Source organism: Sceloporus undulatus, chromosome 1, assembly GCF_019175285.1.
Source record: "Sceloporus undulatus isolate JIND9_A2432 ecotype Alabama chromosome 1, SceUnd_v1.1, whole genome shotgun sequence".
In the NCBI taxonomy this organism is placed as follows: domain Eukaryota; kingdom Metazoa; phylum Chordata; class Lepidosauria; order Squamata; family Phrynosomatidae; genus Sceloporus; species Sceloporus undulatus.
In genome coordinates this window covers 35,384,301-35,412,002 of record NC_056522.1, presented here as the reverse complement: position 1 = coordinate 35,412,002, position 27,702 = coordinate 35,384,301, and the positions used below count along the sequence as shown (strand labels likewise).

Here is a 27,702-nt window from a genome sequence, read left to right as displayed (position 1 = left end):
GGGGGTTGGACTGGATGGCCCTAGTGGTCTCTTCCAACTCTATGATTCTATGATTCTATGATAAAAAGTTAGTAATGAATAATTTGTTAAAAACAATGTTCCCCCCTCTGAGGGAGGGTTAGAACCATTGGCAGCTGTCCAAGAGGTCAAACCTAGTTTGGACATAGGTTTCAGCACTCTTCAGTAGCACCTTTACAGTTTATTCTAAAACCCAGAGCAAATTCACTGCTCCATAGACATGGAAGTTAACATGCACCACTAGTTAGAACATGATGTGAGGAAAGAAAAGGAAGTATTAAAGTTCTGTACAGTACATATTTGGTTATCAGTTGTAAATAAAATTGGAGAGTTATGTTGAATTGGTGGATAGTGTGAGTCCAGGTAGAAGTCTGTGTAGTAAACTGGGGTCCCAACTACAGTGGCAGTGGAAAATGTGTGTCTCTCCCAAGGTGGATTGACTGCAGCTACTATCATCTGTCAACACTGGCTATGAAAGCAAGGGCTAACAGGTGTTGCATCCTAGTAGCATTTGAAAAATTGCTATATTGACTTTCAGTTTTGGGAGAAAAGATTCAATATAGATGATGATGATATTTTCCTGCCTTGCCATCTTAATGTAAACACTGTGATTGGAGCTGATTTTGTATTTTGAATTTGTAGCTGAGTGATGATGTGGAGCAGGTGACTCTAAACACTGATCCTTCAGAGGAACAAGAAGATGACCAAGAAGATGCAAGCTCAGCCATCCTTCCAGGTGAGACCTACTGATCCAGTGTAGTTTGAACTGAATGTATCTGGTTATATGAGCAGCCTAGGCCCTATTGGGTATTGTTTTCATGTTGCCAGGACACAAGCAAGGCAATAACATTTTTCCAAGGACAGAAAGAGTAATACTGGATGGGGGAAGAAGTTTGCCAAATTAATCAAAAGGGTGCAAAGGGCCATTAGAGTTTAGAGGTTTTAATATATTTTGAATTTTAATGTGTAATGTTTTTTAAGTTTTTAGAATCTGTTTTTTTAAACTTTGTATCTACATTCTAATACTCATATTGTTTTTAACTGGTACTGTTTTAAAATTTTGTTGTCCGCCTTGAGTCCCTATATTGGGAGAATGGTGGGAAAGAAAGAATGAAGAGATTTTTATTATATATTATTGAGAGAGCTGGAGGCATTATATGCCTCATATAGCCTGCCAGTCACAGTTTGCCCATTCTTTGGTTAGAGTGTTGAATTAGGATCTGTTTCATAGTACACAACTATGCCACTTAACTATCATGCCTGTATCCTGTGGAATCCCAGGATTTATAGTCTGGTGAAGTACAAGAGCTATCTCACTGAGAGATGTAAATACCTCCCACCTTGTCAACTGGATTCCTTAGGATGGAGCTATGACAATTTAAGTGGATGAAAGTGTTATAACTTTGTAGTGTGAAAGACAGCAGAGATCCAAGCTCAGCTGTCCTCCCTGTCATAAAATACACCAGGTCACCTTGGGCCAGACACTATTTCTCGGTCTAACCTGTTACCTGCCTCACAGGATTGTTGTGAGGTTATTAGTGGTGAGGAGGAGAATGTACATCTCCTTGGGCTTCTTGGAGGACAGGCCAGAATATAAATATCGTGAATAAATAATAGTACACAGAGTAAGAACAGCATAGACCAAGCCCAGAGGTGGAAGTCTGGTAGACCTCCAGTCATACCACACCCAGATCTCTTTGCATGGAAAAAACCCAGGATTCACACACAGAATTAAACTGCCTCAGTTTTTGGGTTCTCTCGTCTTTAAAATGGGATAGCTTGTAATTCTGATGCCTTATGATTTGGTGTGCATTAAGGTGTCAGATTAATGTTTTATTCAGTCCTAGACAGCAGCAGTGCTTCAGTGCCTTTCAGCAAATCCTGCCTAAAGAATGTCTTCTCAGTTATTCTCCTCTTCATCTATCTGCTACTGATGGCTGTAGCCATCTTCCTGGTTTACCAAACCATTGCCGACTTCAGGGAAAAACTCAAGCACCCAGTGATGTCCGTCTCTTACAAGGAGGTGCCCTCTTACGAAGCACCAGGTAAGACTGGAATTGTTCTGAACTGTAAGGGCAAGACACACCTTGTCTTCATGCCTGAGTGTCCTTCATACTGCAGAATGATAACACTTTGATACCATTTTATTCATCATGGTGCCTTACTATGGAACCCAGGGATTTGTAGTTTTATGTGATGCTTACTGCCTCACCAAACTACAAACCCCAATATTCTGTAAGATGCAACCACATCAGTTGAAGTGTTATCAACACACTGTAACTGTGTAGTGTGAGAAATATCTTGGTATATGTATTTAGATCCTAACATTAAGTTAAAAAATGAAGATTTAATTTCTGTACTGCTTGGTGCAATCAGGCTAGAGATAGTACAGCATTGGGGTACTTTAAAAGGATTGCCCATTAGAATCTGTCTGAACAGAGTGTAGAATACAGCGCTCTCTGACAAGCTAACACATTATGATACGGTGATATGATAGCCCTGTTTAAATATTTGAAAGAATGTCATATTGAGGAGGGAGCAAGCTTGTTTTCTGCTGCTCCAGAGAACAGGACCCGGAACAATGGATGCAAGTTACAGGAAAAGAGATTCCACCTCAACATTAGGAAGAACTTCCTGACAATAAAGGCTGTTTGACAGTGGAACACACTCCCTCGAAGTGTGGTGGAGTCTCCTTCCTTGGAGGTCTTTAAGCAGAGGCTAGATGGCCATCTATTGGGGATGCTTTGATTGGATTTCCTGCATGGCAGGGGGTTGGACTGGATGGCCCATGCGGTCTCTTCCAACTCTATGATTCTATGATTCTATGAATTAGGCATTAGGCAAAGGACTCTCACATGACACAGCATTCAAGGAAATCTGGTAAACATATACTGTTGGCCCTCTGTTTTCGCAGGGATCTGTTCTGGACACACACACCCCACGAAACATAGACTCGCACATATTCACTTAGGGTCACCATAAGTCAGAAACAACTTGAAGGAACACAACACCCACCCACAATGACCGTGTAGATATTTTGTCTCCTCCGTCAGCACTGTGTCCACTCATTCTCATCCATTTACAGTGCTATAGAAATAATAATAATAATAATAATATAATCCACTGGGAGGTTTTCAGCTTTTACCTAAGTCTTTATTGTAGTGTCCTCACAAAAACACTTTTGCAAAATGTTCTATAGAGGAAAAGGTCCATAACAACAACAAAAATAACTGTTACTACTAATAGTAGTAGTTGTTGTACAGGGACATTTGGATCTCAAGAGAAGTTTCTTTTCTGTTGCTGATGGGAATTGCAATTTTATTACCTGCCTTTTATTGCTCTTTGTTTCTAATACAGTGAGCCCTTGGTATCTGCTGGGGTTTGGTTCCAGGATCCCCCATGGATGCAAAAATCCATGGATACTCAAGTCTCATTACATACAATGGCACAGTAAAATAATGTCCCTTATATAAAATGGCAAAATCAAGGTTTGCTCTTTCAAGCCATGAATGCTTGAATCCATTGATAAAGTGTCTGTGGATACAGACAGCCAACTACTCACATGGCTAATAATGGTGACATCTACCTTCACTGCAATCTCTCAATATCATCTGAACTGACAACATCTCAAACAGAATGTAGGCCTTGTGATTCTAACATTGTCATCATTTTTCACCTGTGTGATAGTTAGCATCTTTGCTTGATGAAGAAGCCAGTGAAGCTTTTTGAAAGCTTGTACTGTATAATGTATTTTATACCTTGGAGTTGCCCCCCCCCCCCCATATCGCTGCTTGTGTATTTTGATTATTATTATTATTATTATTATTATTATTATTATTATTATTATTATATTAATTTATATCCTGCCTTTCTCACAAAAATAATAATAATTTGTTTTATTTATATACCGCTATTCCAAAGATCATAGCGGTGAACAGCAAGTAAGCTAATTAGCAAGTAAGCTAATTTGCCCCAACAGTCTGGGTACTCATTTTAGTGACCTCGGAAGGATGCAAGCCTGAGTCGAGCTTGAGCCTTTTGCTGGTCTTGAACTCGCAACCTTGTGGTTTTGAGTGAATGGCTGCAGTACAGGCATTTAACCACTGCGCCACCAGGCAGCTAATACCATACTTAAAAACAATACGGATTAAAAATATATGAAAATGTCAAAAGAAGGAGAAATATAAAAGTTACTTTAAAAATAATTAAAACAATTTGTGAAGTCAGAAACATTAAAATTCATAAAAACAGTACAGTGGTACCCCGGGTTACGAAAATAATTCGTTCCGCCGCCGCGTTCGTAACCCGAAATGCTTCGTAAGCCGAAAAAGCCATAGGCGCTAATGGGGAAAAGCCGCGATTTCGTGCGAAATAGCGCCGAAAAGCACCAAAAATTTTTTCGTAACCCGAAAAAACCTTCGTAACCCGGAACAGTTTTTTCCTATTGATTTTTTTCGTAACCCGGAAATTTCGTAAGGCGGCGCATTCGTATCCCGGGGTACCACTGTATATGCAAATCTTAGAATTATTATTCATAGCATTAAAAGTCTGTCCCAGTCAATTTCTAAAAGCCTAGTAACACACAAATATTTTCATTTGTCAATGGAGAGCAAGGAGGGAGCCATTCTGACCTCCCTAATGAGGGCATTCCAAAGCCTGGGAGAAACTATCAAGAAGGCCCTCTCCTTTGTTCCCATTGAATGAGCCTGTATCCATTCTGACATGGTTGATATCTCAGGGACAGATTGGGTATCTCAGGTACAACTTAGGTATCCCTTATCTGAAATGCTTTGGAGAAGAAGTGTTTTGGATTCTGGATTTTTTCAGATTTTTTAATATTTGCATATACATGAGATATCTTAGTGTTGGGAACCATGTCTAAATATGTATGTTGAAAGCCACGCACTGAAAAAGGCAATGGCGTGCACACCACACCGCTGCATGAGCCCCATTGTTTTCAATAAGGCTCGAGCATTTGCAGGGTTTCCCTTATGTGGGGTGGTGGTGCTGCTATCCGGAATGGATCTCCCGCATAAGGGAAAGGCATGCTGTAACTGGTTTATGTTTCATATACACCTTATACACATAGCTTGAAGGTAATTTTATGAAATGTTATTTAATTTTTTCCCCATGAAACAAAGTTTTGTGTACATGGAACCATCAGAAAAGCAAAGGTGCTACTCTCTCAGCCACCAATGAAACAGAGTTTTGGATTTTGGATAATTTCAGATTTCAGGTTTTCAGATAAGGGATACTCAGCCTATACCAAGTTGATTGTATGGGGATGAGCAGGGAGAGTTGGCTGAAGGGATTCTGGGAATATTAGCCAAAAAAGTAACATTTCCAAGTTCTGGTCCAGAATCTCCTCTTGTGTTGTTGCATTGGATGCAGTAATTGGTAAAAAAGGATATGGGAAAAGCTCTTGAACAGTTTGCTGCTTGACCCTTGTCCCCATAACTTGTGAAGGTTTACTGGCTTCTCCTTCCATTCCAGCAAACTGGCTGGTGCTAATTATTAATACATCACTAAGAGAAGAAAGTAGAAGTGATCTGAAGACTATTGCTGGAGGTACCTTCCTTTGTCTGGCTTTTGCCAGGATAGGGGAGGTTAGGAGATTGGTGTGACTCTACTGGTAGATCTCTTGGTGATTTTTCAGCAGATCATCCACAACTGTAAGGGCTGTTGCACAAAATACATGATGCAAGCTTTCAAGATTCTTAATACCTTTGCCTGATGAAGAAGCCGGTGAGCATCAAAAGATGGCATCATGTATTTTGTGCATTTTGGTTTTCTGAATAAAGGTATCATAGTTTGGTGGATTTTGGACGTTATTGTACTTTGCTATAATATGGGCGACATGGCTGCCTCTGAATATGTTTATTCTGTTTCTGATCTTACCCTAGCCAGTAGGTTCCAGAAGGTGGTGCTGTGGAACCCCTTTCACAGCAACCAGGAACATCTGAGGATCACTTGTGGAAATTAATTCTGCTCACAAGTTGATGCCATAAGCATAGTGTTGTATGTGCTTGCATGCTTGTGTGTGTGTGTGTGTGTGTGTGTAAATGCAAATTCCTTACATTCTATGCCAGCGCATAGTTGGGCAAATTAAGACCTGGAGTCTTAATGCCCATCAGCCCTAACCAGCATAACCAATGAGAAGGGATTATAAGAGTTATAGAGAAGGATTATGGGAGTTCTCTGCCAAGAGGGGTTAGACTAGCACCCTTTTGTCATTTTTCTGCAGACAGATGAAGACTTCTTTTGTTTGTTTTGGCAAGCTTGGGGATGGATGGATCAAGGGGAATGGGCCCTGCATAATGTACTGCATTGTCTGCCTGTTGTTCTCTTTTTAATGGTTTTTAACTAGTTTTAATTGTATTGAAACTTTATTTTTTAACTTTTGTATGAAGTGATTTTTTTTTTAAAAAAAAAACATGTTTGTAGTTTGTAGCCTTACTTTCTCCTGCCATAGGAATCAAGGTGGCTTACAGACGTTCAAAACAAGCTTTACTAAATAACTTAATAATAATAAAAAGTTAAAATGCAACAGTAAAGTTAAAAATACAGCACACATACCCCTTAAAAGACTCCCTGCCATTATAACTAATCAAGAAAATCTTCCATGAATAAAAAAGCTTTTGGTTGCTAGCACATGGAGAGTAGAGAGGAGGCTAGTCTAGTCTCCCGTAGAAGGGAATTCCACAGGCTGGGAGCAGCCATTGGGAGGTCTTTCATCCATGTTCTCAACAGACGAGGCTGTGATGGTGGTTGTGGGACCAAGAAAAAGCCCTCGCCTTAGAATCTTAAATTTCTGGCAATTCATTGTTGTTTTTTGTGTACAGCACATGTACACATGTTCTTCTATGCTTAAGCAATAGTATATTTTAGTTGCAGTGTTTTATTTGTGATCTCTGCTCAATCCAGTGTATTGGAAATATAACAGTGCTTTTCCATGACAGGTATTGCCCTCTTCCCAGGCAAGGCTGAATTCTTGACCTGCAAGCATCACTACTATGATCACATTCCACCTCTGGTAAACCCAGGTCAGCCAGGAGAAATCAAATGCATGACACAGAGAGTTAACTACACAGCTCCTTTTACTAATAAAACCGAGGTAATAATTAAAAAGGGACTGAAATCTATTACATTATGTAGTTGGGAAGCCTTGTGAAATTTTCCTTGCTGTCTTTGTTCATTTGTTTCTTTCCCAAGCATCATTTGTAGAGATTTGAAATAACGTTGGAAGGTCATGTAATGCTGGAAGCTCATTTATGACAGTGATGTGAATTAGGTTATGGTGAGCAATGCCCTTTGCTAATGTGTGCATGATAGATCTGCTTACAGTATTAGTATGTACTTCATTAGACTGAATGCATAACGTTCAGTCTAACTCTCTTAAGAAACGATACAAAGTCTATAATTTTGACTATAGCTGGTGCAGTTGCCTATTGGTTAGCATCTGTACCAACACTTGGGCCTTTGCTTTTGCACTCCCACAGCAGTAATGTCTGGATTTTCACTGTGGATCCCATATTGGGAGAAAGCCAAGATATTACATATATACATACAGTGAACTCTTGGTATCCACTGGGGTTTGGTTCCAAAACACACACACACCAAAACTTATGGATGCTCAAGTCCCATTATATACAATGGCTTATTAAAATGATATCACTTATATAAAATGGCAAAATCAAGGTTTGCTTTTGGCAATTTTTTGTGTTAATATTTTCAAACCATAGTGGGTTGAATCCGTGGATAAGGAGAGCCAACTGTAAGATGGATTTTGATAATGGAGGTGTTCACATTAATCCCACATATGATTTCAAAGCACACATAAATGGTTTGTGTGGCTATGCTCCCTTCTCCCCCTTCCTGCCATGCACCTTGGCTACTTCTCTGTTGCCCATTCTGTGTAAAAACTGTATGCATGTAAACTGGTGTGCATAAAGACCTCTTTCAGACTCTTGACAAATGGGCACACATTGCTGGCAGGAAGCATGGTAGCTGTCACCATAATTACATATGTACTGTCCTGAACTGGCTGGAATGTTTTCCTCAGTGCACCTGAATCTATCTGATGTGGGGGAACATCACTTTTATTTCCTCAGTTTGCGAGGGACTTGTATCATATTTATGTGATAGGCTACAATAGGTTACTGTTTTTTTCCACTGCAGCTGATAATTTATGAACCAGCACTGGTCCCTTGATGACCACATTTGACCACAGTGTTCACTTTCAGAACACTGGAAATAGTCTGGAATATCAGTATACAAAGGGATCTTGTAGCACCTTTGAGACTAACTGTGTGAAAGAAATTGTAGTATAAGCTTTCGTAGACTAGGTCTACTTCCTCACTTTGGTTTGTGTTTGATAAATTCCAAGCCACCTTCAGCTTGGGGTGTCTTCTGTTATTAAAGAAGCAATCAAGAGGTAAAATCTTTTTATGCTGTATTTAACAGCAAGCACTGGCATGTGATTTTTTTTAAAGTTTTGCTTCCGGTTACACTTTCTTTATTCCTGTATCTGAGAGAGGAATTTAGAGGAGTGGGGGCTCTGCACATCCATTGTTACTGCTACCTTAAAACACCAAAAAATTCCTTCATCCTGATCTGTAACATACATGTTGAAACAAGAAACAAAGGTTCTCCTTTTACTTGTCTGACTCCTCTTTCCATGTACTTTTTCTGTGCCTTGCACTTGTAGAAACATGCCATCGTTGTTGAAGGACCTCGAGATGTGAAAAAGCGGGAACTGGTCTTTATGCAGTTCCACCTAAATGAGACAGACCAGGACTTCAGTGCAATAGACTACCTTCTTTTTAATTCATTCCAGGAATTCCTCAGCAGGTACAGCTTTACACATTCTTTCTGTTACTTTCCCGCGAAGAATTGGGCCTGTTGTTATTGTGTGCCTTCAAGTCATTTCTGACTTATGACCTCTCTAAGGGGAACCTATGATGCGGGTTTCCTTTGCAAGTTTCTTTAAAAGGGACTTGCCATTGCTATCCTCTGAGGCTGAGAGAATGTGATTTGCCCAAGGTCACCCAGTGGACTTACGTGGCTGAGCCAGGATTCAAACCCTGGTCTCCAGAGTCTTAGTCCAGTGCTCAAACCACTACAACATGCTGGGTATATGTTGCTGTTGATGTTGTTGTGTACCTTCAAGACGTTTCTGATTTATGGCAATGCTAAGGCTATCATGGGGTTTTCTTCACAAGATTTGTTTAGAGGAGATTTGCCATTGTTTCCCCTGAGGCTGAGAGCGTGTTATTTGCCCAAGGTCACCCAGTGCGTTGTAAGTCATCTCTATATCTTCCTGAAGAAACTCAAACTTGGTTTCTAAATAAATAAGAGATGATTATTAAATTGCGTCTTTTCATTTCCCTGGTAGTTTTCACAATAGTTCCCCAAAAAGATCTAGGCTGGTATTCAAAATTGCAGTTACAGCTTCATAAGCTAGTGTTATGGATCTGTTAACTTACCTATATTCAGTAAGGCTATGTAGTCTTATTGTAAACTTACGCAAATATCATCTCAGTCCACCTTAAGAACTAGCAGCTTGATTGGGCTCTTATGGTGGGTTGGGAGGGATTTGGGCCAGGAGTAGGGCAGGACAACGGCAGGACATTCCCGTTTTTTCACCACTAGGGGGCGTCCCTGCACGGTTTCCTCCTTGACTCCCGGCATGTTGCCAGTCTGGTGACTTTCACACCAAAATGGGTACTTTTCAGAGCCTTTGGTGTGATTTTGGTAGTTGGTTTTAATGGTAATTTTGAGAGTTGAAATAAGTTCCAATTATTTTTATTCAATTAGGGCTATGTTTTATTGCCATATTAACATTACGGGGACTTTTCAGGGATTTTGACTGAATATTTGGTGAGATATGGGGGGGATTTGGTGAGTTTTGGCCAAACGTTTGGGGAATTATCTTCGAGGCTTGTTGGCAACAGGAGGTTGCCAGACTCAGGAAGAGGAGCTTCTCCTCTGTTTGGTCCCCAAGACAGCAGGGGGAGAGGGCCATTTCCTTTGGCACTGAAGCGAGGATGATGAGGAAGAGGAAGAGGAGGAGGTGCGTGGCCATTTTCAATATTTATTTTGCCCCTAACTTTGACTGCCAGGGCTCAATGCTCTGGAATTCTGGTATCTGTGAGGCATTTGGCCTTCTCTGTCAGAGAGCTCTGGTGCCACAATAAACTACAATTCCCAGGATTCAATAGCACTGAGCCCTGGCAGTCAAAGCAGTGCGTTTTGGACACAGATATCCTCCTTTTGTGAGTTAATTAATGAATCCAGGAGTAATAACCCACTTTGAGACTGCTTTAACTCAATGGTAGGGAATCCTGGGAATGCTAGTGTTTGGGAGACATTGAGACTTCTCTGTCAGAGGCTCTGAGGCCACAATAGATTACAATTCCCAGGATTCCCCAGCACTGAGCAGTCTCAAACTGGACCATTTCCTCAGTGTGGATGCACCTGGTGAGGCATTCTGGGCACTGCAATTCAACTACATTTGGAGGGTTATGTGACTCCATCAGAGATAGCTCTGGGGCCACAGTGTACTACAATTCCCAGCATTCCCCAGCACTAACACAGAACAGTTAAGTCACTCTCGAACTGGATTCTTTCCTCAGTGTGGATGCAACTTTGGTGAGAAACTCTGGGCATTTCAGTCCAGCTATGTTTTATTTCTGCAGTGTATTTCGGACCAGAGACAAGGTGAGCAGGCATCCTCCTCCTTTTCCAGGACATGTCCTCTTCTGTCAAATTTCAAAATGTCCTCCATTTTGATCATGCCTAAGAAACATGCATTTATATTAACATTTTTTTAAAAATCATTTTTTTCGCGTGTCCTCCATTTATTTAAACTGTGTCCTAAATTTGAAAATGTTGTCCTACATTTGTCCTACATTTGTCTGGTTTGGAGGTCCTGACTTATGGCAACCCTAGCCAGGAGGTACAACTTATTTAATAGAATCATAGAGATGGAAGCAGGGTGACCAGATGTCCTCCTTTCCCTGGACATGTCCTACATGTCAGCTTTCTATCCAGGAGGAATTCCAAAAGACCCTCCATTTTGAGCATGCCTAAGAAGCACTGATTTATGTTTCTATTAGGGTTTTTCAGCTTTTGTGTTGGAATGTCCTCCATTTTTCTTTAAAGTCCTACATTTTGAAGTGTTTTGTCCTTTTTTGCGGTTGTGACAACTGGTCACTGGTAGGAAGAGACCCCAAGGGCCATGCAGTCCAACCTTTTGTCATGCAGAAACACACAAAGCTCTCTGGACAGATGGCCATCCATCCAGCCTTTGTTTAAAAACCTCCAAAGAATTAGATTCCACCTCACTCAAAAGGATAGTTACACATCCATAACTAAGTAACTAATCTAGGATATTCATGCCTATTCTTAAGGCAGTTCTTAAGCACACATTTATTTTTATCTTATTTGATTTGTTTTTGTGGGGGTGTTGTTGTTCTTTTGTTGTTGTGTAATCATACTTGCATTTCTCCTTTATTTTGTAAGTTGCTTAAGTCCCAGTTTGGGGAAGTAAGTGGGGTATACTGTATATACTCAACTATAGGTCAACCTCATGTATAAGTTGAGGGCAGGTTTTGAGGCCAAAATTACATATTTTGATAGGACCTGTGGGTTAGTCAAGGGTAAAACATAGGGGCAGGTAACACAGGATCTAAAGGATGAAGCAAAGGAAAACAATGCCAAAGAATTTGCAAAATCCAGAGGGCATAATTGTGCTGACACTAAAGGCTGGATGGAGGAGAGAATAGAGAGGGCAATGCTCCCAGGACCTATTCTTTCACAGACGATGGTTCCTTTCTTCATAAAGAGTTAAAGTACAGTACTTAGATAAGTCGACCCAGTTTTTTTGGGTCAGGTTTTTTTTTACAAAAATTTCTACATTTCTACATGAATATATATAGTAAATAAAGTGTTAGATACCCCCAAAATGTGAGTGTCAGGGTCCTCTTCCAGGTTTCCTGTGCCATGGATTTATTGTTGTTTGAAAGTAGTACCTGTTATTACTGGTTAGAAGTGGTTTCAGTTTTAAAACTTGCAGTGAAATTGTGAACAGATGCCTGACCTGTTGGTGGGAAAGAGATAGACTCTGGCTGTTACTGAAGCCTCAAGGTTGTGCAGCCTGGGAAGGAATGTGAGAGTCTGAAGGGAGTGTGTGGGCACAAAGGGAGTTACAGTTGGCCCTCCACATTTGTGGCTTTGATTTTTGCAGATTTGATTATTTGTGGTTTTGAGTATTACGTTCTCTCTGGGAATTTCTCAATCCTCCAGTGAGTTCTGCTGGAAGTTGACTGTAGAGTTATGCTGGACATTTCTCCAGGCATTTGTAGCTCCTCCAGTATGATTCTATGATCAACATCTGGCAGATGGTGACCACAGAATTGCACTGGAGGGCCTGGAGATTCCTAGAGAGGTGTTCTCCTAGGTAAAAAGAATAGTGTTTTTTTAGTTGCAGTTTTCCACATTCACGGAGGTCCTTCACTCCTAACTCCAGCAAATGTGGAGGGACCACTGTATAGACTGTGTATTTGAAACCAGTTCTGTACTGAGCTGCTGAATAAATCCATGATGTCTAATTGTTGAGTTAGATAGAGACGGAACACTACAATGAGCGATAGCACGATGGCTGGGGGACTCTGGGAGTTGCAGTCCAGAAAAAGAACTTTCCCAAGCCCTGAAGGTATGATGCATTTAGGTAGCCAGCAGCACAGGGCCTTTAAAGTAGGCTGCAAGTGTTATGTTGTTGAGTTAGACAGAGACAGAGCATCACAATAAGCACTAGCAAGATGGCTGGGGATTTCTGGGAGTTGCAGTCCAGAAAAAGAACATTCCCAAGCTTAGAAGGTAGGATCAATTTAGGCAGCCAGCAGCATGTGCCCTTTAGAGTAGACTGAAGTATTGCATCTGATGTACATTCAAGTGTAATAGCCTGTTTAGATGCTTGTCATATACAGTGGACCCTTGTTATACACTGGGGTTTGGTTCCAAGATCCCCGTGGATAACAAAATCCGTGTATGCTCAAGTCCCATTAAATATAATGACATAGCAAGATGGTGTCCCTTATTAAAAATGGAAAACCAAGGTTTGATATTTGAAATTTATACTTTTTTTGAACATTTTCAAACCATATATGCTTGAATCCATCTATAAAACATCCGTGTATAAGAAGGGCCAACTGTAAATTTAAGTTAGCGTAAACCATCCTTTAGAATCCATGCTTCTTTTTTAGACTCTCCGCATAGCATACTTGGCTGCCTTAGTAACCCACAATTAGCCAGAGTATGGAAAGGCTTTCAAACCATAGTGGCTAAGAATGAATAATTAAGAGGCCCTACTGGGCCTGGTAATAGAGACACCATGTAGGCAGTCTGTGGAAAGCATTAATTCCAGCTTAACCATATTTCCATCAGAAGTCTGCTTAAGAAAATAACCTGAATGGAAATTAAAGGAGGGTGGAAAGCAACCGCTTTGCAATTATATTAATAAACGGCCTTTCCAGATGATGATTTTTTTTAAAATCCAAAAAACAGCAAGCAGATTCTCAGATAATACTCAGTTGTTGACAAGGAGTTGAAAGTTTATTCTTAAAGAGGTACTTATGGGGTTGTCAGAACTGGTTGCATTTTGCAAACATAGAACCATTGAAATGAGCGGTGATGAAAGATGCTACTTTTTACTCTCTGCCATAGTAATTGCTTTTGTCACCATACTGAATGCTGTACATGCAGTGGCTGTGCAAATGTTACATTGCAGGCACTTATTGGACAGTGTTTAGAATGTCTGAGTATAGACTCCACAAGAGGTGTGTGTGTGTGTGTGTGTTGTGTGCCTTCAAGTTGTTTTTGACTTATGACAAACTTATCATGGGGTTTTCTTGGCAATATTTGTTCAGAGGGGGTTTACCATTGCTTTCCTCTGAGGCTGAAAGCATCTGACTTACCCAAGGTCACCCAGTGGGTTTCCTGGCCAAGCTGGGAAACAAACCCTGGTCTCCAGAATCGTAGTCCAATGCTCAAACCATTGTGCTATGCTGGCTCCCACACAAGACTTAACTGGACCAGTCTGAATGAATCAATGAACGAATGAATGTGGAATATTGTATTAAAGACCCCCCCCCCAATTCAAATGGAAGTGAAAGTGTATTGGTTAAATAAAATAGGCCAGCAGGAATTATTTGGGGTGGGGGACAGCAATAAAAATACAATAAGAAAAGCAATAATACAGTGGGCCCTTGGTATCTGCTGAGGTTTGGTTCCAGGACCTCACTCACTGATACCAAAATTTGTGGCTGCCAAAGTCCCATTAATACAATGGGATAATTGTATTAATACAGTGGTGTAATAAATTGGTGTGGGAGAGCATGGCTTAGCCCAGGGATAGGCAACCTTTTTGAACCGGGGGCTGGGTTGCTGTCCCTCAGACAGCTGGGGGGCCGAAGCCGGGGGGGGGGGAGCTTCCACCCTCCGGGGGCGGGGCCGCATGTTGGGGGTGGAGCTGCCACCCTCCAGGGGCAGGGCTGCATGCCAGGGGCGGAGCTTCCACCCTCTGGGGGCGGGGCTTTCTCTGCTCCCTTTCCTGACCTCCAGCTGTCTGAGAGACAGAAGTGGGGGGGGGATTGGGAGAGGGGGTGACAGGCGCGCACCTGCTCCTCCAGCCCTTCCTTGGCCCCCAGCTGCCTCTCAGAGACAGCTGAGAACCAGTAAGGGCCCGTGAGGGGCAGGAGCAACAGGTGCGCGGCCCCTGCTCCTTTCCTCAGGGCTTCGCCAGGCCTGAGGTGTCCTATTATTATTATTATTATTATTATTATTATTATTATTATTATTATTAACCTTTATTTATAAAGCGCTGCAAATTTACACAGCACTGTACATACAATCTTTTTAATTGGACGGTTCCCTGCCCTCAGGCTTACAATCTAAAAAGACACGACACAAAAGGAGAAGGGAAAGGTGGTGGGGAAGGGGCCTCTCTAGTAGGATAATACATATAAAATACATAGCAATACAGGAAATGATTCAATAAAACAGACAACAAAAGAACAACAAAAAGCAAGTGACAATTATGCAATGCCTGGGAACGCTTCTCTGAACAGGATGGTCTTCAACCCCATTTTGAAGCTGGTTAAAGAAGAGATGGCTCTTGTTTGCGGGGGAAGAAGGTTCCAGGAGTGAGGGGCAGCAAGTGAAAGGGGGCGAATCCGAGATGGGGCAGAGGAAATCCTGGGCTGGGACAGCAGACCTTGACTACCAGAACGGAGGGCCCTAGTGGAAAGGTGAGAAGAAATAAGGTCTGATAAGTAAGGAGGGGCCAGCCCATGGAGGGCTTTAAACGTGGACAGCAGGAACTTATACTGAATACGAAAAGGGAGGGGGAGCCAGTGAAGGGATGCCAACACAGGAGAGATGTGGTCAGAGTGGTGGGCGGATGTGATAATGCGTGCAGCTGAATGCTGGACAGAAATTAAAGGATGGAGGTGAGAAAGAGGAAGCCCAGCCAGGAGGACGTTACAGTAATCGAGTCGTGAGACCACTAGGGCATGAACCAGGATCTTGGCAGTAGAGGCAGAGAGATATGGTCGGATTTTGGCAATGTTGTATAAAAAGAATCTACAAGCCTTGGCTGTGGTTTGGATCTGAGGGATACACGACAGAGAAGAATCAAAGATAAAACCAAGACTGCGGGCTTGCTGGACTGGTTGAATAGAAATGTTGTCCACAGAGACAGAAAAGGAGTGTTGAAGGGTGGGCTTAGGAGCAAAGACAAGAAGCTCTGAAGGACACCTCAGGGCTGCCAAAGCCCCGCGGGGAGGAGGAGGCGTGTGCCTGCCCTCTCCTCCTCGGCCCCTTCCTTCGGCCGAACGGGCTCCAAGGGGCCCTTTCGGCCGAAGGGGATGGCGGAAATCACTATCATTGTTAAAGCAGACCTTTTAGCATTAAAAGCATAGAAAATACACAGAAATGCACTTTGGAAAGTCACACTGTCTCACGTTCAGAAAGAGTGCATGTCTCAGAAACTGACTGATATCATCATCATCATCATCATCACCACTATCATTGTTAAAGCAGAATACTGGAAAAAATGGACTTTAAAAACACATTTAATTAAAATAAATACTGGAAAAAATGGACTTTAAAAACAGCACACTTAACCAAAATAAATACTTAAAATGGGCAACCACCACCTCCTCCTCCTCCTGCTCTTCATCCTCCTCCTCCCTGGTGCCAAAAAAGGGCAAAGGAAATGGCCCTTTCCTTTGCCCTCTGGCTGCAGCCCGGCCCAACAGAGGAGGAGCTCCTCCTCCGGAGCCTGGCTGGCCAATGGGGGCGGACTGGGGCTGGAACAGCCCCGCCCCCTGCCAGCCCTCACAGGTTCTGGCCTGGAGAAGGCACGAGCTGTTCAGCCCCAGACTCAGGAGGAGGAAGTCCTCCTCATTAGCCCTGCGCGCAGCCCTGCAAGGGCGTGTGCAGGGCCAGTGGAAGTGCCCGCGGCCCAACACGGAGGAGGAGGTAGGTGGGCCATGGGGGAGGAGGAAGAGGGCGGAATGCACAGCCGCGCAGTGCCCAAAGGAAAGGAGGTGGGGAGAAGGAGGTGGGTGGCCGCTGTGGGAGCGCACGGAGGAGGAGGAAGAGAAGGAGGAGGAGCACTGCCCGGCCCGCAGCCAAGGCAAAATCCGGGCCCCAACCAGGGAATTGGCGCCGCCACGGCAGCAGGACTGTGCTGGGGCCGGTCCTGCCGCCTCGCCAGGCCGTATGTGGCCCGTGGGCCGGGGGTTGCCAACCCCTGGCTTAGCTCCATGCAGGATCCTGGAAACCCATACCACTGCTGTGCTGTCCCTCAGATTGTTAGTTTTTTTACTCATGCAGCCCCAGCCCTGGAAATTTTTCTGCAATTTTTAACATTTTTATTTTAGGCCCTTATTGGCTTTTATTAGCAAGGGACTAAACTGGAACTTAACTGCTGTTTTGCTTCGTTGTTAAAGATCCTGTCTGATCTTGGAAGTTAAGCAGGGTTAGGATAGGAGATAACCAAGAAATTCCTATTTCCCATGCAGTAAAAATACCCGGAATAGAATCTTCATTATAGTCATAGACAGCACAAAAAATACCAGGTGCTGAGACTGTATTTCAGAGAAAGAAACTGGCAAAACCACCTCTGAGTATTCCTTGCCTTAAAAATCCCTAGGAAATTTATGGGGTCACTGTAAAGCAACGGGCAATTTGAAGACACACACACAGAGACATAAATAAATATCTTCTAAAGCCTAAAACATCTGCATGTGTGTGTTTGTGTCTGTGGCCAAAATGTGGCCAAATTAGAGATGTGAAAGCCTGTGGAAAAATTATGAAAAAAACCATTTTTGTCCATGTTTTTCTTGAATCATACTAAAATAAAATATTCCATAATTGATTTTTCCCTTTTTTCAGGTTTTTTTTCTTGTTCTTTTCCAGGTTTTTTCCCCCCGTTTTTTTTTTAAAAAAATTTCCTGGAAAAAAAATGGGGAGAAATGGAAAAAAACAAGAAAAAAAATTGGAAAAGGGAAGAAAATCAATAATGGAATATTTTATTTTAGCAGGATTCAGGAAAAAGACAGACAAAAATGTTTTTCCTAATTTTTGCACAGGCCTTCACATCTCTAGACAAAACTAACCCTAAACCCCATAAAACTCTGAGCTGTGATAGGGTCACCTTTGAAGGCACACAAGAAGAAACATTCATCCCCTTCAAAGATTAGGAAGGAAAGACTGTTGGGAAATGTAGTTCTTTCTTGAGGTTCGTTAGAAGCTCAGGAAAGCAAGCGAGATTGTTTAATCTCACTAGCAGAGTAAACACAGAGGAATATAAGGTAAGCAGGAAAACTAACTAGCTGCACTACTCTCCCAGCCCACGTGTCCCCAATCAAAACTCAGTCACTTGGTTAAAGTGAAAATAAACAAATTTACTTACAAAATCATATGTATGAAGAGATACACAGGTCTAGCTTCATATTGCAAGAAATATGAGGTAGAAAAGGTAGTTTGCATGCATCTTCGGAAAGATGCTCCCTCAGCATGCATGCATCAGCTCCGGACAAAGGCAAGGGAAGATAGTAATGGTGATTCTTCTTTAGGGACAAAAGGCGAGGTGTGCTCTTTTTGGGTAAACAGGAAATGAGGAGGGGTTGTTAGTAAGCAATAAACTACCATAGACATGCATTACTAGACGGTCTCAGCATGTGAAGTTGCTGTATCCCAACAAAAACCCACACCCTGCAGTCTTTGCTTACATGTTTTCTCGTGTCCAGTAAATGGTTTGAGAGTTCCTGATCTAGAAATCTCTGAACTTTGATTCTAAGTACCCCCGAGGAAAAACTTGGGAGTTTACATAGGTCAAAATGTAAACTCCTTTCTTTTCTTTTTTTACTAATAAAACAATCTTTTGACATTTCTCTCATTTCCATGGAAACCCTCTGGGTAACTTTGATCAAGTCACATTCTCTCAGCCTCAGAGGATAGTAATGGCAATCTCCCTGACAAAACTTGCCAAGAAAATCCTGATAAGATTCACCAGAGGGTTGCCCAGTGACAGAAACGACTTGAAGGCCCACAACAACAGCTACAACAACTACTGTTTGGCAATTCAGAGCTCCAGCCCATATCGTTTTCTCTACAGCTTCTGAGCTGCTAGCATAAGGAGACTTTTGTACTAGCAAAAGCTGTGGATTCTAGTGCAGCTATTTCAGCTTGTGATATATGGGGACTCATGCTGCTGGTGATTAAGCGAGGACATATTACTCAGTATGTGTGGATATATCTGTCAGAAAGAGCCACCATGGGAACTAACATTAAATGTTTTGGGAGAAAATGGATTGGAAAGTCTAATTCAGTTCTCATGGAATATTTGAATGTCACCATTGCTCTTCCTGCTGTAGGCGTTGTCATTTAAATATGTCTCCTATACCCATTTTTAGAGGCCTCTGTACATATGGGAACTAAAGTACATATGGGAACCTATGGCTCAGTGGGGTTGGTTCTAATTTTATATAGTACAAGTACTTTCACCCTTGGTATAAGACAGCATTGTATATTTAGAGTACATGTGTGTTTAGTATATATTTAATTAATTTATATCCCGCTTTCAGCCATGGAAACCTGCTGGGTGACCTTGGGCAAGTCACACTCTCTCAGACTCAGAGGATGGCAATGGCAAACTCCCTCTGAAGAAACTTACCAAGAAAACTTCATGATAGGGTCATGTTAGGGTGGCCATAAGTTGGAAACAACTTGGAAGGTCCACAGTAGCCTTTCTCCTTGTACAGGATCCAAGGCAGCACATAAGTGATTTAAAACAGGGGCTAGCATTCAGTGTTGCAGCTGTGGATTCATACCGTAGTTACAGATCTGTAACTGCTCTATATTCAGTAAGACTAAGTATTCTTACTTTCACAGTATGTAAATTCTCCCTTAATAGCCAGTAGCCACATCAATGGGGAGAGTGATGTTTCCAGCAAGGCTGTGACAATCAGAAGCAGGACTCCTGCTGTAATTCCTCATTTCAGCCTTGCTTGCTGGTGGAAGGTTGTGGAAATATCCTCCTCCTTGCTCTCTGATTTACTGGATGCTACCGTTGGATCATGAGGTGAGTTTCGAGGGTCAATTCAGGTGGTATTACTTAGGAGTATATCACACGGGGCTTTTGGGGGATTTTTGGAGCTCAGATCTGGGGTGACTGCAGGTCCACAGTGTAAATTCACATCATAACGTGAATGTGTTATCAGATGAGATTCCTTTCTATGGGCGCTCCTTCCGTGGCGCTTCCGCAGTGATTCCAAAGTGACCCCTCCTTTTGGTAAAATCGGGGAAAAAGTGAATTCACAGAATTCACTTTCAAACTCACTTCAATTTCACTTTGAATTGGTCTGGTGTGGAAGATCACTCCGATGTCACCCCCCCCCGGCCCCCTGCATCCTGCTCCTTTATCCCCCTCCTCCTCCTTCATGCCATCTTATCCTCTCTGCCACCTTGCCACCTATCCCATCATCCCCTGGCTGCTCCTTCAGTCTGATCCTGGCCTCAGTGACCCCCTTCCACCTATCCCATCATCCCCTGCCTCCGAATCCTGGCTCCAGTGACCCCCTGTGACCTATCCCATCATCCCCTGCCTTCTCCTGCTAAGAAGGGGGCAGGGAAGGACGACAGCGTCCAGAGCCCCACTGAGCATGTGCAAGGGTCCCAATTAGAATCGTTGAACCCGCATGGTATGTGTGCTAATACAATTTGCACTCACTCCGCTTTGCATGAATCCGCAGCACGTGCCTTGCCTTGGATTCGATTCCCCTTCGATTTGGAAGGGCAACCAGGTGTGATAAAACATTCACGTTACGACGTGAATTCGCATAGCTGAACCAGGAGTAACCCCTGATCTGATCTCCAAAAAGCCCCATGTGAAATACTCCTTAGTTACTTAAGTAGCTGATGTCAACTATCAGTGTGGGTTCCAATTATAAATACTTGGGGCTCATTGAGGTTCTCTAGCTAGAAGGGATAGCACTCTGCATAATTTGGGGATTTGTTGTTGTTGTTCAAGTCATTTGGCAAACCTATTATGGGGTTTTCTTGATAACATGTGTTCAGAGTAGGGTTTGGCTTTGCCTTCTTCTGAGGCTGAGAGAGTGTGACTTGCCCATGTTACCCAGCGGGTTTCCATGACCGAGCCAGGATTTAAATCGTGATCTCCAGTCATAGTCAAACTACTGTGCCACACTGGCTTTCTCCTCATATCTTTAGTATGGGTCTAATAATACTGACACCTATCTTAGCAGGGCTGTTGTGAAAATTGTATCAAAATAGTAAGTTGGTCTGAAGATCAAAATGACCTACGTAACTGCAAAATATTGTTAAACAGGGAATCTTACAGCATTATCTATAACCAAGACAGCAGGTTTAAACATCGATAACACCGCTATTTTTTCCCCTCTCCGCAAAGGTTGTTGCTGCAAAAGATTGTGACTTCCTTTCTTTTCCCAAAGTAACCCTACTTCTTCTTGCTACAGTCCTGACAAATCAGAATTCATGAAGGTGTGTGAGAGCTCCTACTCCAGTTGGAAGTTCTCTGGCGGTTTCCGAACCTGGGTCAAGATGTCTTTGGTGAAAACGAAAGAGAAAGACAGCAGGGAGACAGTTGAATTCAGACAGGAGGTAATCATGGGCCTTCAAAAGGCTTTCTGACTTCAGTAGGCAACCAAGAATATGGTAGACTGTTAATGAAACTGTTCATGTCACTCAGGGCTTGCTGCACAATGAAATGTGGACCCATTATCACACCTTCACTAAGTGTTGAAGCCTTATTGGAATGGCAGAGACTTTGCCACACCATTTGTGTTGCTTGCACTATCTTCCTAGAATCATAGAATTGGAAGAGGCCGCAAGGGCCATCTAGTCCAATTCCCTAACATACAGGGATACACACTCAAAGCACTCTCAACAGATGGCTATCCAGCCTCTGTTTAAAAACCTCCAAAGACAGAGACTCCACCACACTCCAAGGCAGTGTATTCCACCATCAAACAGCTCTTGCACTTAGGAAATCCTTCCTAACGTTTAAGTGGAATCTCTTTTCTATTGCTTGAATCCATTGCTCCATGTCCTAGTCTCTGGATTAACAGAAAACAAGCTTGCTCTGTCTTCATATTCAAACATGGCTACCATTGTCCCCCTCTTAACCTTATCTTCCTCAGGCAAAACATACCCATCTCCCTAAGCTGCTCCTCATAAGGCATGGTTTCCTCAGCTTTGTGTTTTCCCCCTTTTCCCAAGAGGTAAAAATTCTAGCAACAATTCTTAGAAGGTTTCTTTTGAATAAGAGTTGAGCGCTCAGGATTCCCGTTGTCTTTATAAGGCCAGTTCATTTATAAATGCACAAGCAGGGCAAATTGGAAACAAGCATATTCTTAAAGCATGCAGTACATGTGCTGATCCTGCATTGAATTTCCTAAAGCGACTGACTCCCTGTTTGAGTCAACTTTGACTAGAATTCACTAGCAGTAATAATAAATCTCTTGTAGGTATTTTCCTTCTTGGACTGAGAAAAGTGACTGACAGCAAACTCAGGATCAAGGAAGTTGTATTTAAAGCAGTGGCTGCACGAAAATAAAAAGATGGCAAACCCTGGGTAACAAACAAAACTTTTCTACCTTTAGGAACCTTATCTTCTCGACAGTTGATTGGCCTAAAAAATGCTGCATAGGCAGAATAAGAAAGCGATGAAGCAGCTGCCTCATTTTTTCGCAAACACCTCTTGCCAGTGTTCTCCTGAGTAATCATAGTTTCAAGGACTGTAATGCCCATCAGGCACAACAATAAACTATAAGACAGGACGCTTAACAGGTGGTATTATTAATACTATTATTATTATTGATATATTTTCCCAGTCCAGGATTCAAGGTTGCCAGGAAAGATTAACACACATTCATCTAAAAAAAACTGCATCATATAAAAGTTAAATGATGCAGGATCTACTATATTAAACAACATATCACTTGCTGGTCCTGCAATCTTATTAATGTGATTGATGCCATTTGTAGTATTATTTTTTTTTTTAGATTGTAAGCTTGAGGGCAAGGAACCGTCTAATTAAAAATAATGATTGTAAGTCACTCTGATAGCCTTTAGGGCAGAAGGGCGGGGTATAAATACTATAATATATATGTATGTATGTATGTATGTATGGGTAGGCAAAACTACCACACACCTGCATGGACACTTCAGGAATCATTAAGTCTGCAATTCTGACCAGGAAGCTAGAAAGACCAGTGGCCAGACAATTTCAACTGAATATCGCAGCTTCTCAGATTTGTCCTAGTTTAGTATTGACATGCCTTCCTCAGATATTTTGGGCTAAAAGGAAAATTTCTGGGTCTAGACTTAAAATCTTAATAAAAGGAAAATTTCTGGGTCTAGACTTAAAATCTTAATACCACATGGCCTCATCTTAAAGGATAATGCCATCATTTAAACCTTAGATTCTAAAGGATGCTGAAAACAAGAGTGTTCCAAACTGCTGCCTTGTATTTAACTCAACTTCATTTTTAGCAACTGAAGAAGGGAGAAGCAGAAATGTTTTGCTGTTAACAAGCAACAAAAGGTACATCAGTTTCAATCTAGGACAAATCAGAGAAGCTGTGATATTCAGTTGAAATTGTCTGGCCACTGGTTGTTCCAGCTTCCTGGTCAGGACTGCAGGCTTATGGTTCCAGAAGTGTCCATGTGTAATTGCATCCTTCTGGGATCCAGGAGAAACTTGAGAGAAGTGTTGTTGGTCTGCTTTTTAATCACTTATACTTAGCAATAGTTAACCATATAATTAAACTAACATCAGAATCAAAGCATTTAAAAGGATGACCATTAAAAACAAAATAATCAACAAAACATCTTCACCTAGGCCTCATTCACACTGGTGGCATTGCTCTGGAACAAACTGATCAAATTCGGGGGGCTCCCTCCCGAATCTCTCCGGAAGCAAGTGCTGACTACCAATCAGGGGCATTTTAACACCAATGCCCTCTTGGAGAATTCGGGTTTAAGGTGAAGGTGCCTGGCTGTCAATCAAAGTTAGTTCCGCGATGGTCATAGGTGACGTTTCCAGCACTGATAGGGGCATCAGAAGTGTGCTTTCCACCCCTCCCTTTTTTTAAAGGACCAGGCACCACTTGTCAAATTTAAAAACCTCTGGGGTGTGTGTGTGTGTTGTGGGCATTTGGGTCAGTGTTGTAGATTATGATCTGCCCTTGGCCCCATTTTCAACCTCAAAATGAAAGCTAGTGCCATCTCTGTAGCCTGTAACCTACTCCCTTGGCACCCCAGAATGCCTCATACACAGGTAACAACAACAACAGCAACAACAACAATAAAATTAAACCTCGGAAAAAAAAAAAAAAAAAAAAAAAAAAAAAAAAAAAAAAAATAAAATAAAGAATTCCAGAAAAGATTGCATGTTTTTTTTTGCTTTCCCTAGGCACCCATGAATTCTTAGAGACAGGAGCCAAAAGCTGTGTCATTTGCCAATTTTGCCTAATTGGAAGAGAAGCCATTACAGTGGTAGCCGTCGGTTACGAAATGAATTCGTACCGGAGGCCGCTTTCGTAACCCAAAAATCCTTCGGTAAGCCGAATTGCAATAGGCGCTAATGAAAAGCCGCGATTCCGTGCGAAAAATCCGAAAAAAAGCACCAAAAGTTTTTTTTTCGTAACCCAAAAACATTCGTACCCGAAACAATAATTCCCTAGGGATGTTTTAGGGACGTACCCGAAAATTCGTAACCTGGGTATTCGTATCCCGAGGACCACTGACATCGAATTCTAAAGCGTCATAGAATCGCTTTGCCAGCAGTCCATTCCAAGGAAAAAATAGGCACCCTGAGATAGAAGCAGCAGCGGGTTCAATTTGGCCAAGTGCACAATTACTCGAATTCGACAATTCATTCTCAGTGCAGCAGGTCATGCCAAAGGAAAAATATGCGCATAGACGCCAAAATAAGCATAAGAAAATAAAATCCAAAGGAAAAGGTCTCTGCCAGATACAGAGACTTCCCTTCTGTAGTGCCCTGACGCCCTGAACTGACCCTGCTCCTGCTCACGATTCATCTGTAGATCTATATATGAGCAATTTCTATACCAAAACAGGTGCACATTTTTGCCAAATAGAATAAAAAAATAAAAATCAAAGGGAAATGGTCCTGATGGATAGCAGAAGCTGTGGCCCTTCTTCCCCCCACCCCCCCCCCCCCACACGACCTGCCGCTGAATTGACGCCCCGGCAGGTCAACCCCCTTTTTGGCTCCTTCAACCCTTGCCACCAGATTCCCTTTTTCCTTCGCTCTTTCCCCTCCCTCCTCCTTCTCCCCCCCTCCCTCAGAATGAGGGGAGGGAAGCGCTGACATCTGGCCCTCCCGCCACCGTAAGATCCCTCCCAGAATTGCCCCAAGCATGATCGAGGCATAACATAATTTCGGGACCCTGGGTCGTGAGAAAGACCGGATTTTATCCGCAATTCCTGGATACCCCCCGGGTAAGGGGCATTTACTGTGCAAGCCTCAACATGGATTGGTGACAAAATCGGCCCAATAGGAAGTTCACGTGAAGAATCGATTCAAAACTGGGTAAAAGGTAATTGAATGGCCCCCTAGCTGCAGAAGCAAGCAAGGAAGAGCCAGTCTAATCTTTCTAGGAAGGGAGTTCCAGAGTCTGGAGCAGCCACCAGGAAGGCCTCACTCATAGTTCTACTAATGTACTTGGTGAGTGATGTACAGGACAGAGAGAAGGCTCCATAGAAGATTTCGAGATACAGGCCAGCTCATATGAGAACATGTTGCCTTCTAGAAACCTGGACCTAGCCACATAGAGCTTTGCAGCCAAACTAGTCCATTGAAGTACGGTTCTTCTTTAGTGGAGTATCATTAGTGAATGCATATAGTTAAAGTCCATTTAGCACATATAAGTAAGCTTCAATTATATATAAAATTTAACATTAACATTTAAGATGCATGTTTTTTGTTAATGAGTGGGGGAATCGAATACATTTAACAAATATTTAGAAAGTTAAGTGTAATTGCGTCTAATTTAATCCTAGTTTAGATAGCTGTAGCTACTAATTTATAATTTTTAAAAATCCATGCAAAACTAACCAAAAAATGTGAGCATCAAGCACTTGATCCAACCTGAACAAGTGTCCCCAGTGGTTTCCCATGCTCATTAAATAGATCTAGCTGCTTCTCCTGAAAGGGGTAAATGGAAAGGGGAGGAAGATAAAAGTTTGTGCTCTATGTTCCCAGAAGAAAACTATCATGGTAAGCTAACCTAGACCTGCCAATAAAAGTTGGGACACTTGACTGCTGAAAACCCTTAAAAATGCTACAAAACAATTAAGTCAGAGGTTAGAATCAAGAGAATCTTAGAGTTGAAGAGACCCGACGGGCCTCCAGTCCAACCACACGGCCATGCAGGAACGCACAATCAAAGCATCCCAGCAGAAGCAGCTGGCATCTGCTTAAAGACCTCAAAGGAGGAGACTCCACTACAACTCCGGGGGATTGTTGTTCTACCACTGTCGACAGCCCTACTGTCAGAAAGTTTCCTATGTTGAGGTGGGAATCTCTTCCTGCAGTTTGCATCCATGGCTCCGGGTCTTAGTCTCTGGAGCAGCAGAAAACAAGCTTGCTTGCTCTCCTCCGTCTATATGACTCCTTTCAAATATTTAAACAGGCTATCATATCACCTCTTAACCTTCTTTCTCAAGGCTAAACATCCCAGCTCCCTGATTGTTCCTCATAGGCAAGGTTCCAGACTTTCACCATTTTAAGTCCGCCCTCCTCTGGACACGCTCCAGTTTCTCAATCTCCTTTTGGAATTGTGGTGCCCAGAACTGGACACAATATTCCAGGTGGGGCCTGACAAGAGCAGAATACAGTGGCACTATTACTTCTCTGACTAGACAACTATACTTTTATTGATGCAGCCTAAAAGTGCATTGGCCTTTTAGCTGCCGCATCGACGTGTACTAATGTTCAACTTGGGGCCTACTTGGACTCCCATCCCACCCTTTCACTGTAGTTTCAGCCAGGGTCCCCCATCCATATCTTGCATTTCATTTTTCTGCCCTAAGTGCAGTACCTTACATTTCTCTTGGTTGAATTTCATTTTATTAGCTTTGGCCCAGCTTCTAGTCTGTAGGCATCAGTTGATGTTGATCCTGTCCTCTGGAATATTAACTTTTCCTCCTAATTGTTGTGTCATCTGCAAAGTTGATAAATATGTTCCCCAATTCTGTCATCCAGGCCATGATAAAGATTGTTGAATAACACTGGGCCCGGACAGAGCCCGGTGGTACCCCACTGTCTACTTCTCCTCCAGGATGAAAAAGACCATTGTTGAGCACACCTTTGGGTTCGGCCAGTTCAACCAATTACAGTCCATGTAACAGTTCCTTTGTCTAGCCCAATTTAACAGCTTGTTTGCAAGAATGTCATGGGAAACCTTGTCAAAGGCCTACTGAAAAAAGTCAAGATATATAAGTCCACGCATTCCTTCATCGACCAAGCTGGTAATTTTATCAAAGAAAGAGATCAGATTTGTCTGGCATGACTTGTTTCTCTGAACCCATGTTGACTTTTTGTGATTATGGCATTGCCTTCTGATGTTCACAGACTCTCTGTTTAATGATCTGCTCCAGAATCTTCCAGTAGATGATTCAGACTAACTGGACGATAATTGTTGGGATCCTCTTTTTTTCCCCTTTTTGAAGATGGGGACAACGTTTGCCCTCCGCCAGTCTGCTGGGATCTCTCCTGTTTTCCAGGAGTTCTCAAAGATTATGCCAATGGCTCCGATATTACATTTTGCCAGTTCTTTTAATACCTTGGATGGAGTTCTCTGTCCCGGAGACTTAAATTCTTTAGATTAATAAGGGTTCCTACTATCTCTTATTATTCTGTGCTGAAATCCCCTATCTGTCCTCTGCTCCATTAATCCTCAGGTTGAGCACCCTTTGCCTTTCTGAGAAGACTGAGGCAAAGAAGTGTGGAGTAATTCTGCCTTTCTCTGTCTTCTGTTAGCATTTTGCACTTATCTCCACGCATGGCCCAACCGTTTCCTTCTTCTTTCTCTCTTGCTGCGGACA

General features: G+C 42.4%; 1 protein-coding gene across 3 annotated transcripts in view; it reads left to right on the top strand.

Annotated features, from left to right (window-relative positions):
* Positions 1-27,702, top strand: part of PACC1 (proton activated chloride channel 1) — a 71,839-nt gene that overhangs the window by 30,341 nt on the left and 13,796 nt on the right. For all 3 annotated transcript variants that reach the window (XM_042445963.1, XM_042445962.1, XM_042445964.1), the window contains exons 3-7: positions 661-754; positions 1,860-2,063; positions 6,978-7,132; positions 8,726-8,868; positions 21,084-21,228. In XM_042445963.1, the coding sequence (XP_042301897.1) occupies positions 661-754; positions 1,860-2,063; positions 6,978-7,132; positions 8,726-8,868; positions 21,084-21,228 (741 nt within the window). The remainder of the gene's footprint in view (positions 1-660; positions 755-1,859; positions 2,064-6,977; positions 7,133-8,725; positions 8,869-21,083; positions 21,229-27,702) is intronic.